General features: G+C 34.6%; 1 protein-coding gene across 1 annotated transcript; it reads left to right on the forward strand.

Moving 5' to 3' along the window:
- Nucleotides 1-6,920: 6,920 nt before the first annotated feature.
- LOC127944929 (cerebellin-4-like) lies at nt 6,921-15,756 on the forward strand. The gene is made up of 3 exons (XM_052541354.1): nt 6,921-7,631; nt 13,435-13,551; nt 14,052-15,756. The coding sequence occupies exons 1-3, from the start codon at nt 7,338-7,340 to the stop codon at nt 14,247-14,249; spliced, it is 609 nt and encodes a 202-aa protein (XP_052397314.1). The 5' UTR covers nt 6,921-7,337; the 3' UTR covers nt 14,250-15,756.
- The last annotated feature ends 601 nt before the right edge of the window (nt 15,757-16,357 follow it).

Raw genomic sequence — 16,357 nt, forward strand, 5'->3', positions numbered from 1 at the left:
CATTCACCTTTGTGTCATGGTTTTCTTTCTTCTGTGGTACACAAAAAGGGATGTTAAGCAGTATATTTAGTATGTTTACAGTATATTTAGTATGTACTTTTTTATTATTATTATTATTTCATATCCATCTGTCCATTCTGAAAACTGCTTATCCTCTAAAGGGTTACAGTAGACAGATTATTCTATTCTATTCTATTCTATTCTATTCTATTCTATTCTATTCTATTCTCCAAGCCAGTTATCCAGAACACACCGTCAACATTTATTTTATTTTATTTTATAAATTTTTTTCATCTATCCATTCTTCAAACCACTTATTCAGGGGTCATTGTGGATAGATGGTTCATTTTATTTTTTATTTTATTCTATTCTCTTACCCACTTATCCAGGGTCGGCAGATTATTATATATATATATATTTTTTTTTAATTTATATTAAAAAAAAAAAAATTTTATTTAACTTTTTTTTTTTTTTTTTTTTATATTTTATATTATTTTATTTTATTTTGGACTGATGTCAGTAACCTGTTCCTATAAATCTTATAAACCAGCACAGTAGCAACATAGCTGTATAAATATGACCTTGTGACCTATTTGTTGTGGCCTCCTGAAATACAGATTCATTATACAGTAAAAGAAGACAATAAAGTGAGTTTTGCACCCTGCAGTAGGGCACATAAAGTATTCTGTGTGCCATTTCGTGACCTGCAGGAGTTTGTCAGCTCAAATTCCCTGCTTCGTCAAACATAAAATGCTTTCCTTCTGCATTGTGGCAAAAAATGAGATTTCTTTTCTTTCTTTTTTTCTTTTTTTTGTTGCAAAAATGGAGCACGATGTGCCCTTGACTGCACTGGCAATGATTATTTTATTCATTAAAAGATGTATTCATGTTAGAACACTGAAAGTTTTTAATCAAGCAAGCTTAATTTATCTTCTGAAGCAGTGATTTGCATTAATGGTTGTTTTAATTTGTACTTTTATAAAAATAAATAAAAAACAAGTCTTCTGGCATCTCTAAAAGCATGTTGTGCTGTCACTACCTGAATTGCTTTAGTGTCTTTTTTTAACATTTTGTAAAAGCCTGTGAACATGTTTGGTTTATATTAGAATAAGCGAGGGGATTACGTCTCTTGCCTGAAATGATCTGGCCTGCAGCACACAGGACTTTTACAGTGACATCATTTGAAATCTTACCTCTGTTCATCTTCTTAGGTACTTATATATTTTTTGGTTTATGAAAGAGTGCGACGTTTTTCCTGTGCGTGTTTTGCCGTCAGCTGGTGTCGAGATGAATGCTTTCATCTGTACAGCTGGTGTGAGTAAACGTCTGCTGGAGCGGTCTGTGAAGTCAAGGTCTGCTGGTCATTATTTACAGACGATTCAGGCACGAGTCTGTTAAAGTGGCATCTCTGCTGTAATGCTGGAGGTGTTGAATAACTCTTTCAGATAATAAGACCATGTTTTTATGAGTTGATGTTGTAGGTCTGCACCTACTTTCATGTCATAAAAATGAATTGGGAAGGCGTTTGGACCGTCTGTAGAAACTCTTATCTGCAGACTGCGACTAATGTTTTCTGGATCTTCTCCAATGCTGATGTGATTTATTATTATTATTATTATTATTATTTTATATATATATATATATATATATATATATATATATATGCAGAAGAGATGAAAACCTCTGAACAATATGTTATTTTTAAATAAAAGCTCATGCTACCTGCATTAAATGAAGCACTTGCATGTGAATATTTGCATTTTATTGTTTTATTTTTATACATATAATTCCCCCTTCATTAAAATAACTTCTCAATTTGAAAAAAAAAAAACCTTCCCAGTTTGTTTTGCTCTGAGTTTCTGGTTTCTTGTCATCAATGCACAAAACATAAAACCATAAATGCAGCAGTGCATGCGCTGCCCTCTTGACCGGCGCTGCACAGAAGCGTTTAGACCGTTGAAGAAAAATCACTCCAGCCAAAGTGCTCGTCCCATGACCCCGTCGTATAGACATCAGATTAAACAATTTCTCTTGGACTGTTTTGTGGAGCGCCTGCCAGGGGTCAATCTCTTGTCAGCCAGCACAGACAGGCAAGATTGGGACCAAAGAGTAGATTTTCTCCTCAGATTTATTTGGGTCACCTCATCGGAGGTGTGTTAACAGGTGGCTTCAGCTCACACAACACAGCTGTGTGTGGGGTACAGTGTGATCGTAATGATTATTAATAGCTGTCAAAGCGGTCACAGAGCTGCTGCTACCTCAGATCTATATACTTCCTCCTTACGCTGCATAATTACTCAGAAAACCACCTTTTGTGTCCCACAAACTGTTTAGAACAACATGAAAGTGACTAAATTCTGACCATCTCAAATGTTTATTTTTATTTATGGAACTATTTTATTGGAACACTCGTGGTTGTACCTTCGCTATATGCTTGAGTACATAGTGTATAAGTGTATAGTGTGTCATTTGGGACACAAGTTTGGTCATTCTTTCTCCTTTTGTGTCTAACAGGAAACCCTTCAACATGAAGGTGAGTAAATAATGACAAAATAACAAATTATTGGTGATCGGTTCCTTTAAAAGATATATTATAGAATAAAGCATTAAGCCCAAGAATCATGAATCAGAACTATCTGTTTTATTATGGATAGTTTAAAATAAATAACATTTTCTGAACAGATTTAAATTAAGGTAGTTTAGATTCAGAATAATATATAGAATATGGACTTTTTATGTAATTTTAATGTATGTACGGATGGATAAATGCCTGTTTAACTCCATTCTGGGGAATGAGGGAAAATGATTTTGTTTTATTCATTCGAATTCTGAGCATTTTTTTACTTTTTCTCTCGACTGGCAACCCGGTTAGTTTGGTCACCACCAGAGAAAGCTGTTTGTTTGAACTTCAGGAAAAGAGCAGGGCTTTGTTTGATGGATTTTAGTGTCATTTGTGTTCTAAGTCAATGTCAGCTTTGGGGAGCTGTTCACCCGAAGGCCTTCCCACCCAAACGCTGCGGGCCCAGCGTTACTTTGAGCTTTGTGCAAGGACACACAGAGTTCCACCCACACATAAACACAGACAACTTCACAGCACTCCACAGTCCTCTGCTGATCGCTTCACAACCCACTGAATCATAACTGTACTCTGAATCGGCCCAGTGAGGCGCTCGATCACCCTCTCTCCACAAACAGTGTCCATGGTGTCGGGAGAACCAGCCTTTCCTTCACGCCTGCGGCCGTGCTTACCTTCCCTGGCTGAGAAGACAGGTAGAGTGTAGGTCACAGAGGGTCGATGCATTTGCAGCCCTTCAAGTGCAGCTCATTTATCTTACTCTCATCCAGGAATAGATTCACTGCGCTCTCTCTCTCTCTCTATCTTTCTATCTCTCCCTCTCCCTCTCTCTCTCTCTCTCTCTCTCTCTCCCTCTGCCTATCTCTCTCTCCCTCTCCCTCTCCCTCTCTCTCTTTCTCTCCCCCTCTGCCTCTCTCTCTCTCCCTCTCTCTCTTTCTCTCCCCCTCTGCCTCTCTCTCTCTCTCTCTCTCTCTCTCTCTCTCTCTCTCTCTCCCCAGCTGCTGGCCAGCAAAAATCCAATACTCTTAATCAAATATTAACTCCTTATGTCATCATTTGTGTTAGAGTCTTAAAGGATGGTACAAAAGTAATGCATTCTGGAAACTTTAAAAGTTTAAAAAAGTGAGTGAATGTCTGTCTGCTATTTAAAACACACACACACACACACACACACACACACACACACACACAAATATATATATATATATATATATATATATATATATATATATATATATATATATATATATATATATAAACTGAATATATGTTTTATATTATGTATATTATATAAGGTAAAAGGAGATTTTCTTTCTCATTTTGCATGAGTCTCATTAATTTTAATTACTGTGATGGTCATTTTTACTGTTTTATAAAACATTACAAATAGTACAATAAATGCTGCATGTGATGCATAATGTATTAATAATTTATGAATATTGAATTAAGATAAAACAAACAATTATATAAATTAAAAAGTAATACATTTTGAAAACTTGTGATTGAATATATGAATAAGAAAATATTAAACAAATATAAAAATAATACTACTACTAAGGAAATTGAGGCTATTTTATGGAAAATACATTGCCATTTTTCTCAGTGATGATTCAGCTTTTCGTTACCTCAACAGTTATTTTTACTACATTACAAAACATTGCAAATAATACAATATGTCTTCATGATGTATAAATAATTTGGTAATACTTTAGTATAGGGTCCAATTCACACTTATAAGTAGTTGCTTATTAGCATGTCTATTAATAACACATTGATTGTTTATTAATGCTTATAAAGTACATATAATGCATGACATCCATAATCCTATCCAATACCCTAAACTTAACAACTACCTTATAAACTATTAATAAGCAGCAAATAAGGAGTTAAGTGAGGCAAAAGTCATAGTTAATGGTTAGTTAATAGTGAGAATTGGACCCTAATATAAAGTGTGACCAATAATTTTTGTAAATAATTTGAGTTATAAATGAGTTATTTCTTTTCTTTAAATTATTTTAAAAACCTTTTTTAATTACATGATACAAATGTATTGTTTTACAGTGATAAGATATGAGGGTGGGGTGTTGTGTGTTGGAATAGTGTCACAATTTGAATGGTTCTTTATCAGAATATTGGGGTGTTCTTGAATACTGATAATAACTCTAATAAAAATATGTATTAATATGTTAAAGCAACAGAGAACTTAATGTTACTGCAACCCAGTCAGATAACATTCCCATCACTAATAAAATTATCAGCAAGATGTGAGAAACAATCTCATTACAATTTTACCCGTGTGTGTATTTTGTGAATGACTTTGACCCAGAACTATGAGGTCTAAACGTGAAACATTTATGATTTTTGAAATATGCATGGCCACATCAGAAGCTGTGTTGAAACTCCATCCACATTTTAGCACAGTAAAATACTAAATGTGTTTCACTGTCATGCTGTCCTGTTGTTAGTTCACCTAGGAATTATAATGTGCTGAAAATTTACTCACTTTCAGGCCATCCAAGATGAGAATGTGTTTTTCAGATTTTGGAGAAATGTTGCATTGCATCACTTGCTCACTAATGGATGCTCTGCGGTGAATGGGTGCCGTCAGAATGTGTTAAGTGAAGTTAAAAACAACCTAATGGTGGATTGGTTTCTTAACTGATGGACTGGAGTGGTGTGGATTATTGTGATGTTTTCATCAGATTTTTGGACTCTCATTCTGACGGCACCCATTCACTGCAGAGCATCCATTGCTGAGCAAGTGATGCAATGCTACATTACTCCAAATCTGTTCCCATGGAGAAACTATTTAAATTTTTGGATGAACTATTCCTTTCACACAATACAATCGTGAGTTTACAGTCAATATTCCCTTCTCTTTTAGAAGGCTACATTGGGAATATGACGGTGGTGAGAGGAAAATGAAGAACATTATGAAGGTAAACAGCCATAACAGCTCACATTTATTTATTAATTTCCAGAGCAACTCAATAGGTTCCCAGGTGAGTTAACTGTTAATTTGTTCTTGCAAGTCTTCCATCCTTAATTTGTTTCATAAATGAAAAGCATTGCATTGCTTAAGTTCACCTTAGAGAGCTTAAAATCAACGAACTGAGGTGAGTACAAAGTGTATCACACATTTTACATTGACGTCTGAACTTCTGAATCTGAACTTCATTCCTGGATCTTGATTGCATGATCCTGCATTTATCGATTGAGTCCTGATGAGAGCAATTCATTTATAAACTCATATAATCACAATGTCCAGTCAAAAAACAAAAACAAAAAAAAACAACAACACATTGACAGAATTGCATTGCTTAATAGTCCAGCATTAGAGCAAATAACATTCATGACTCCAACTTAAGATGCATAAAGCAGAGCCAAACACATAAAGCCAAATACTGAAACATTTCAAGGCTCCATTATATTGCACATAAATTGCTTGTCCCTCTTATAAGTTCACTCAGTTTTATATTTTTTCATTTTTTTATTTTACATATATTTATGCATATTTTGGTTTGGTCCAATATTCCGATATTAATATATAAATGATATTATTTATATATGTATACAATTTGGCAATGTATTCATACATATATTATTTATAATTGTTACTAATATTTTCATTAATAATAATTGTGTGATTAATATATATATATATATATATATATATATATATATATATATATATATATATATATATATATATGTGTGTGTGTGTGTGTGTATGTGTGTGTGTGTGTGTGTGTCTCTGTGTGTGTGTGTTAATAAAGTGTTAATTGTTTTTTATTTATTCATTTATAATATTATTTATATATTTATATAAATCATAAAATTCATATTATTTATTCTTAATATCTGTAATTAATATATTAATAACAATTATTAGCATATATGCATATTATTAATGACACAGGGCTCAAAAGCAGCGGAGCTTTTATTATGCCTCAGTCGATCGCTTCTGCTCCTTCTGGTCTTGTGTATAGCTATGTTTTAGAAAGTTTGGTTATAATACTACTCTGTGCGGTCATAACCCTTCTATTAAAACGCACAACATATTAAAGCGTCTTTGGTGTTTCCATGTTTTTTACAAAACAAAACCGGAAATCGAATGGGGGTATGAAGTCATAGTGGTCCATGCCACTAGTTAAAATCGCTTATCTCTCTGTATTTAAACTTTCTTCGAAACATTTGCGATAATGTAATTACACAAGTCAGCAAAATATATAACACTGTTGTTGAGGTTTTTGGATATATTATTTTTAGTTGTGCCTTTAAGGGTGTGCGCGCGCTCGTGAAAGTGTCTTTTGGTCGAGAGAGAGACCGAGAGGAACCTTCACAGACGTGCGAAGAGGGTCATTATAGTTTCGCTTTAGTTTACGTGCTTAGTTTTATGGCGTAAAACTACTATGGACAAAATCTGTCTGTTGCGCAGGCATTGTGGGTAATTATCCAAGTGCGCACTGAGCGGATTTTACGCGGAGTCGCCAGGAACCTACGGTGAACCCGCAACTCTCCAAACCTCGCACGACCGATCCTCCGGAGTTGAAAACTATCAAAATCTTAAGGAAATAAGTCAAACAATTAAAAAAAAATGAATATAGACATAAAGTTGGTGCTTCCACCTACGCGAATTTGGTGATTTGTAAATGAGCAGCTGGTGTCCGGACCGATGTTTGGCGTAAACGAGCACAAACACGGAGCAGAAGCAAAGTGAAGAGACCCGTTTGGATTTTGGCTGCGCTGGAGATCGTTCATCATGGTGTCTGTGAAGCGCTTTAATAATGCGCGTGTCGACTGCGTGGCTCTGTTGTTCTGCCTGGCCGTCATGTGGGAGCTCGTTTTGGCTCAGAATGACACGGAACCCATCGTCTTGGAGGGCAAATGTCTGGTGGTTTGTGACTCGAACCCCGCCGACTGGAAGAGCTCGTCCTCGCCGCTCGGCATCTCCGTGCGCGCCGCCAACTCCAAAGTGGCTTTCTCCGCGGTGAGGAGCAACAACCACGAGCCCTCGGAGATGAGCAATAAAACGAGAATCATATATTTTGACCAGGTACGGCTGATTTGTATGGTTTTATGAATATTATATTGAAATAAATAATATTTTGAATAGATTTTGACTTCGGAGACCGTCTAACTTGGGATAAGCTCGTGGTTTAGACAAATAGTTTCGGGTTACACGTAATACATTTTTATCAGGCATTTTAAAAGTCAATTTATGTATGCTTGCACACATTACAGTTTTAACTACAAACCATTTTTTTTTTTAAATAAAAAAAAGACCTTTTGACAATACAGTATGTTGTCACACTATATGGGGTAAGTTGTCACAATGTCATTAAACAACCTATTATAGGCTCATCAGCAAAGTAAAAGACACTTGTGAATAAATAAATAAAAGCAAAACTATATAAAAAAGTACCAAATAGATCATTAATTTGACCAACAAATATTGTAAGTAAAAATCAGCACTGACCCAGTATTTAAAGCTCATTTTTTGCCTTCACATAACAGTAATTTATCATTTTTAAGTGAAACGTATTAGATAAATCAGTTAATTTTTCATCATTGTGGCAGGTCATAATGAATTGGCATTAGTTAATAAGGGTCTAAATTAGATTACTGTGATAACTGCATTAGGTCAATTATTATTTTGACTTTAATATGGACATTAACCTGAGTTTACAGAATAATGTGAAAGAACAAATCAGCTGGGATGAATTTAAAATAAATAATTTGCACAAGAGTTCAGTTGTATAAATTCAGGATGGATTTTATGAACATATTTGTGCATGGAAATACACAGGCATGAAACACCAGTGTTATAGGTCATTAATGATGAGCCAAAATGTCAGGACTGAAAAGGGCAGGGATTTGTTCTTATTGAATTGCTTATTTTTAGCCGTTGTGGAGAAAGTGTTGGTACTACACTCATGCATTCACATGTTATGCTTAACTTCAGCCTTTAGCTTTATGACTGAAAAAATTTGATTTAAAACATTCATACATTTGCTGAATTCATGGCATACTGTATTTCAAAAGAACTTTAATATGCTTAGAAAAGCATACAAAAAAAAGTGTGAATTTTTCTATTCCCTGCATGTTTTGATGCATCCGATTTCATTCAGTTAGCTTTCTAGGTCAAAGACGTGCTAGAGTTAATAAAGGAACGCCATTATGCAGGGTCAGATCCAACACAGAGACTGCATGATGTGCATCCCTGAAGAAAACTAAACTCTTTTATGACCAATATCCTTGAAATTAATTAAAATTTATGCTGGAGATGAAGCCAACGTGTTTTTGTGTTTCATGATTTAATTATTTCCTAAAAGGAAAAGGTGGGATTTTTGGAAACAACTTTTTCTCATCGTTTGCGCACACTCCTGTTGTTTCAAACCTGTCTGACACAGAGGAAAATATTTAGACTGTGCAATTAAAATGAAAGGGAACTGGAGATATAAAGTACATCCTACTAAAGGATATAGCACCACAAAAGTGATCTAACATAATTTGCACATTTTTTTTTGCAAGGTTTCTTTTTGTGTGGAGCAGATTGAAATGTACTTCGGTATTCACTGACTGAAAGTGTGAAAAGTTAATTATTCACGCGGTCCATCTGTGAACAATTCATTCTTCTGAATCATATCTTTTTATCCGGGGAACCAATTAAATGTCATGGATCAGGCTGATTGATCTGACTGATGCGATTCTCATATTCAACTCACAGACTCAGTATATTATCAGACATAAAGTTTGATGTGTTCCTCACACAAAGGTATTGTATGCCTTCAAAATATTCACAGTATAGTGTAGTGCATGACTACATTTATTATACTTTCATAGTGCTTTTGCATCCTTTTTGATGATTGAAAACTCCCCATTTATTAATTTATTTTTGAAGTTATATTATTGGAGTACTTTATGCAAGAAAATACTATTTCAGTACAAAATTTGATGTTTCATTCAATGTTTCAATGCACAATTTGTTTTTGTTTTTTTGTCGATTGTCAGATTATGTGATTTTGACTCAAAATCTTGAACAAGAAACAGGTCAGACTACCCGAACATTCATCTCTTGCGGTCTTTAACGATGTGCATACTGTCATTGAGAATGTGCCATCAGGGTAATCAAACAATGGCTAGCAAACAGTGTGTTGTCGTCAGAAAAGACCCAAAAAGAGAGAAAACCTGACCGTGGACACAAATCTGGATTACATCAAGAGGCCAGTAAGAGAACTGAGGTCAAGTAGTTTTCATTTGACATTTTTTCACTCTGGAAGTCCCTTGAAGGAGTTTTATTGCCATAGCTCCACAAACATTTCCTCCACTGTAAGAGTCCATCTAGCAGGACCGATACCATTGTCTCTCTTTGGTTTTGGCTTGTTTTAAAGCTTGTAGGAAGGCTCTTCTGTACTCCTATTGGCCAGTGTCACAGATGTGACAGAACCCTAAAAATGAGACATTCTAGTCTTTCTGTAGTGACGTTGTGAAAGGTCGCGGATCGCTGTCGTCCTCTGTGACACACTACGTGAGATGAAACGATTGAATATTTCATTTATGAATCCCAATGAAACCCTACATCAAGCAGATCGTGCCAAAATGGGGCTGAAATCAAGTAGTCTGAACAGAGCTTTACTTGTCATTACTTTGTCAAGTCACCTTTATTTCTATCGCACTTTATACGATACTGATTATGTCAAAGCAGCTTTACAGTGTCAAACAGGAAAATAGTTTGTCAGTGATGCAAGGGGACAATAACGGAGTCATTGATGATTCTGTGATGTCATCTTCCAGTTCTGCTCTCTTCCAATAATGTCTGTGCACTCAGTCAAGTGTCCCCAACTAAACAAAACTCCATCGGTGACAGAAATGGAGAAAAAACTTTGGGATGAAACCAGGATTAGCCAGGGGACCGGTCAAGGTGTTGAGGTTTTCGCAGGGGCGCATCTTTGTAATTGGATTTTAAATTTACTAGCAATATCTCAAATTCAACTCCCCAACTCAGTGATTCATTCACATTGGTCACTTGAAATACTGTCAGATGAATGATACATCAGTTATGTTTTTTCCAAAAAGCCATCATATTCCTTGAAAAGATTGGAAATATAGCGCACAACTAAATTTATGATACTCTTATGGTGCTTTTGCATCATTTTTAATGCTTAAAAGCTCAGTCTCCATTTATTGTAATGGAAAAAGAAACCAAATACACTATAAAAAGAATGAAGATTATCGGAGTATGTTTCAGAAAAAAAAAAATACTATTTCAGTTTTTCTACTTCAAAATTTCATGTTTAATTCAATGTGCTCCTTGCTCTTTATTGTCAAATTGACAATTATTGAATTATTGTAATGGTAAACCAAACCAACTACACTGTAAAAAAATCAAATAAATAAAAAAACACACCTGTAAATGCGATTATTTTTATTAAAATAGAATTTTCTTCAGTGTACATAATTCTAAATTTTTCTTTTCTTTTCCACAGAAGAAGGAAAGTCACATGGGTTTGGAACAAATGAATTAGCATTTTAAGATGATCTATTTCTTTCATTCCCAGAGATTTGGACAGATGGGTTGGGATTGAATTGTTTCTTTTTGCTGAGATACACAGGAAGCTGTGCCCTTGAGGAGCCATTATTCTCCTCTCATTGCTTTGCCTGCAGGATAATGAAAAATACAAAGTAAAAGAAAAGAAAAGGGGACAGGCATGGACTGGCATGTCTCTTGCTCACGGGACGCCGCTGGGAAAGGCTGCTTGGAGCTCACAGACTGAGAGAAAGAGAAAGAGAGAGAGATCTGCCCTTGTGAATGTGCCAAGAGCTTTGTGAACCAACAAAAAAGCTCAGTGTTTGGGATGCTGAGTAATCCTAGTGCAAGATCACAGCTAGTTTATGTGCAAAGCCTTTGTTACCTTCACATAGCGAGTCCTGCGTCACTGCAGCGCTGCTCTATAAATATTCATGCATTATATCCAACAAGGTCCCAAAAACTGAGAGTAAAAGCATGTCTTATATTTAGTTTAATACCTGAAACATCACATGAAAATTATACTATTAGCATAACAGTTGAAGTGTGAAGCTGAATTTAATGGAATTAACTAGTGTCTTAGAATTAGCTTTACCTGACATTAAATTGTTTTCCAGCATTATTTGAGATCTTATTCTTCAGTACACTGGTTTTTACACTGCAAAAAATTATTCTTTCGCAGTATTTTTGTCTTGTTTTCCAATAAAAAAACACAATAAAAAAACCTTCTTAAATCAAGATAAGATTCACTTGAGAAGCAAAATGACTTAAAATTATTTAAAATTGCTCAAAATTAAATTTTAGCCTTAAAAGGTCTGCAGATGCAGGGTTGTAAAACAAACTTGTTTTTTCTTTTAAATTATGTTTAATTTTCTGACCCCAAAAGATATGTATTTTTTTTTCTTGTTTTAGGCTTAACCATAAAAAACAAAAAACAAAAAAAAAAAAAACAAAAAAAACAAACAAACAAGACTTAATATCTTTAACTTTGCTTCAAGTAAATATTGATTTAATCCTATGATGCTGTTTGTGTGGCAGTCAGAAATTACAGAATTAAAACAACCATACAAAGATTGGTTTTGTGGTCCAGGGTCACAAAATGAATCATTTTACATCAGAACTTTATTTGATTGAAAACTTTCTTTTCAGGTTTAAAAAAAAAAAAAAACTAAAAAAAAAAAAAAAAAAAAAGATTTTCAAAGTGCTCTCAGATTTTTAGTGAGTATATCTGTGATCGTTCACAAAAAGCTGAACTATGAATTCTCCCTTTTGTTTGAGTTCTTCTTAAGGTTTAATAAAGCAAAGATCAAAAGAGAAAGTGCAATGTACAAATGTACCTTTGTGCATTCAGAGGGTCCATGTACGAACTCTGTCGACTCTGTGTCTACAAGGTGAAAACAATAAATACTTCCTTTTTTATGTCTACTTCAATCGCTTTTATAACATAACATAACCTAAAATTTCATCATTTTTGAGAACTGCGTTTTAAACCTGTCGTGGGACGTTTGGCTCTAATAACATATGATTTGAGTTTAGTTGTCCTACATTTCTGCCAGAGTAGTAATTTTTCTGGGGCTAAATCTAGGAAGATGACATAGGTGGAGTTTAAGGTGTTATTATAATATTATAAAATGACCATGCAAAATGTGGCCCTGGAGCATAAAACCAGTCTTATGTCACTGGGCTATATTTTTAGCAATAGCCAAAATTTTTGATTTTTCTTTTATGCCAAAAATCATAAGGGAATTAAGTTAAGATAATGTTCCATGAAGATATTTTGTACATTTTCCTACTGTAAATATATCAAAACTTAATTTATGGTTAGTAATATGCATTGCTAAAACCTTCATTTGGACAACTTTAAAGATGATTTTCTCAATATTTAGATTTTCGAATCGTTGTATCTCGGCCAAATATTGTCCTATCCTAACAAACCAAACATCAATGGAAAGTTGTTTTATGCTTTCAGATATAAATCTCCCAGGGTCACAAATAATATAAGAAAATGCATTGTTTTTATTATAATTTTATAGGTGGCATGATGCTGCTATTTAAATCATTCCCAAACCCTGGAATTAAAATTAGGCCACGACTGCCCCACATTTGTTATAGTTCATGTTGCCATCAAAAGATTAAAGTTGAATCCTGAGTGTTGTTGCACTGCTGCAGAGAATTAATATTTAAAAGTCCACTTGTAAGCATGAGTGCATTCTTTTGTAATCGCACACTAATGTTTTTTAAAGATTTTTGAATCATAAGCAGACATTTCACAGAAAAAAAAAAAAAAGATAGGATGTTTCATTTTAATTTTGTGTTACACTTTTTGCAGGTTCTTGTCAACATAGGAAACTATTTCACACTGGAATCCGTCTTTCTTTGTCCTCGGAAAGGAATCTACAGCTTTAACTTCCACGTTATTAAAGTGTACCAGAGCCAGACTATACAAGTAAGCACTGAATATATCTCTCACACCAAGAAAATATTTAATCAAATTCATTCAATTTCCTATTTGAGTTACATAATGAACAGAGTTAGAGAAATAGGAGACTGGGTAATATTTGAAGCCTGTATAAATATTGCATTTTAAATGTGTTCTCAGTTCATTACAATACACTGTATAGTCTGTATATTCTCATGAATTATTGCAATATATTATATTATAATAATCAAATTTGTTATTTATCACGCAGGAACTTGTAATCAGTTTTCACTGCTTTGTCATACAAGGAAACTCATACTTTAGTTGCTAAAAACAGTTTCACATTTTTTACATTAACATACACACTTTTTTTTTCTTGATTAATAAGTTAGAATTAAAAAATCCATATTTTTGAAAGTTTGTTTTTTTAATTAAAAAACAACAATTTCCTCAATTTATGAACTTGTACTTTTTAAACTGTCATTTAGAATTTTGCAATAAATGATTTGATGTTCTCTGTTTTCCAGGTGAATTTAATGCTGAATGGAAAGCCAGTGATCTCTGCCTTTGCCGGTGACAAAGATGTGACGCGGGAGGCCGCCACCAACGGAGTCCTGCTGCACCTCAACAAAGAAGACAAGGTTTACCTGAAACTGGAGAAGGGCAATCTGGTAGGCGGATGGCAGTACTCCACCTTTTCTGGCTTTCTTGTTTTCCCTCTGTAAAGCAAACAGAAAGACCTCCATCTTTGCTGTCCAATTGTCATTGTGTAACCGGTCTTTCAGCATTTATTGGAGGATCTCAAATGGAATCATAATTCCAGACATTCATTCAGCTGTTGTCAGTACAGACTACTGGAAAAAAGCAACAGTGACGGTGAATCTGGAGAGAGGACATCTTCTTCAGTGCAATATCGCTTTCTCCTGCAAGTCGTTCTTCGTGTCTCCAGGAGGTTCAGCACATCTTTTCAGACTCTTTGTTTGTTTCGTTGTAGATGTTTGTGTTGCTTTTCTTTAGCGTGTGGTTTTTAATGAAATGAGGAATCCTGATCATAATCTCTTAATATGGACATTTCCTCGCAGAAAGGAAATGCATGAAACATTGTGGCCAATTGAGGGTTCAATATTAAAAAAAAAAAAAAGGTTATATGTTATAGTAATTAATAATTAATCAATTCTATTATCGCAGATGCAATTTAGCTTTCAGCCCTATAGAAGATGTAGATGAGTTTGTTTGTTTGTTTATCAGAGCAGATTTGTAGAAATCTAGCATCACATCACTTGCTCAGCAATGGATGTTCTTCAGTGAATGGGTGCCGTCAGAATGAGAGTCCAAGCAATAATACACAAGTAATCCACACCACTCCAGTCCATCAGTTAATGTTGTTTTGTGAAGTGAAAAGCTGCATGTTTTTAATATACAAATTCATCACTTAAGCGTTTTTAACATCAAACCATTGCTTCCGGTTCATATACAAGTCCATAATCCATAACACTTTTTCCGGTGAATAAGTGTCTCGTCCGAATGATCAAAACACTGTACTAACACCATTTACAAACAAAAATAGTTTTAAACATGTGTCAGTGGATTTTGATGTGAGAAAAAAAAATGGACAAGGAACTTTCCACTGAAGGAAGAATGGTTGATGAGCTCACATTTTGGTCAAAATCTACCGTTTAGGGTTAAAATGCCTGAAAGGGTTAGTTCACCCAAAATGAAAATTCTGTTATTAATTATTCAGCCTCATGTCGTTCCACACCCGTAAGACCTTTGTCTATCTTTGGAATACAAATAAATATATTTTTGATGACCCAAATGTTGTCAGATTTCATTCCATTCACTGCCTTTGAAACTTCACCTTTGATGCTTCAAAAACTTCATAAAGAGATCAGAAAACTAATCCATATGAATCAAGCAGTTTAGTTCAAATGTTCTGTAAATAATTAATAGTTTTTTTTTTATGATGAACAGATTTAATATAGACTTTTACTCGAATGTAAACATTGTTCTGTATATGTACATAAGCAGCAGCTCATCTGAACCTGAATAACACACAAGAACTAACCTTGCAGAAGCTCAAACGTTCAGCGTGACACACATGAAGAGGAGTAATTAATGACAGGATTTTCATTTTGGGGTGAACTAACCCTTTAATGATAAATGTGTTTCTTACAAACATTCAGGTTTTCACTTCACAAGATGTTCATTGATGGACTGGAGTGGTCTGGATTATTGTGATGTTATGATCAGCTGTTTGGACTCTCATTCTGACGGCACCCATTCACTGCAGAGCATCCGTTGCTGAGCAAGTGATGCAATGCTACACTTTTCCAAATCTGTTCCCATGAAGAAACAAATTCATTTACATCTAGGATGGCCCGAGGGTGAGCAAATTTTCATTTCATTTTTGGGTGAACTATTCCTTTAACTGTTAAATGGCGAACCTATTAGCCTGACACAATGTTTTAATTTAAAGGTGTTTCCATTTGTTTCCATCCATCATGGTGGCAGTAATACATCAAATGAAACAAAAGAACATTATAATGGCCAGGTTTCTCAATGTGCTCCATACTTTCTACATTTCAAAAACATTGTAAGTATTGTCTTCTCCAACCTCCAAGATTGCAAGATGGAGATTTGCGCTGTGAAAATCACACCAGACAGCTTGTTTTTCCGGTTGCATTTGTGACATTACTTGATTTTGCATAGTTCCTTTGGTCAGTCGGGTGCTAAAACAACACAGCGTGTAAATAAACGTGGGTGCAATTCTTTCTTAACTTGCCTTGTAAAGAAAAGGGAGGTTATGTTTTTGTTTTCTTGTTAAAAATGCCAG

Source organism: Carassius gibelio, chromosome A23, assembly GCF_023724105.1.
Source record: "Carassius gibelio isolate Cgi1373 ecotype wild population from Czech Republic chromosome A23, carGib1.2-hapl.c, whole genome shotgun sequence".
NCBI lineage: Eukaryota > Metazoa > Chordata > Actinopteri > Cypriniformes > Cyprinidae > Carassius > Carassius gibelio.

Bases quoted from the DNA above. Each gene is read 5' to 3' on its own strand.
- LOC127944929 (XM_052541354.1), top strand. From the start codon at position 7,338: ATGGTGTCTGTGAAGCGCTTTAATAATGCGCGTGTCGACTGCGTGGCT. The intron at 7,632-13,434 runs GTACGGCTGATT...CACTTTTTGCAG, and splicing joins GAATCATATATTTTGACCAG to GTTCTTGTCAACATAGGAAA. The intron at 13,552-14,051 runs GTAAGCACTGAA...TCTGTTTTCCAG, and splicing joins ACCAGAGCCAGACTATACAA to GTGAATTTAATGCTGAATGG.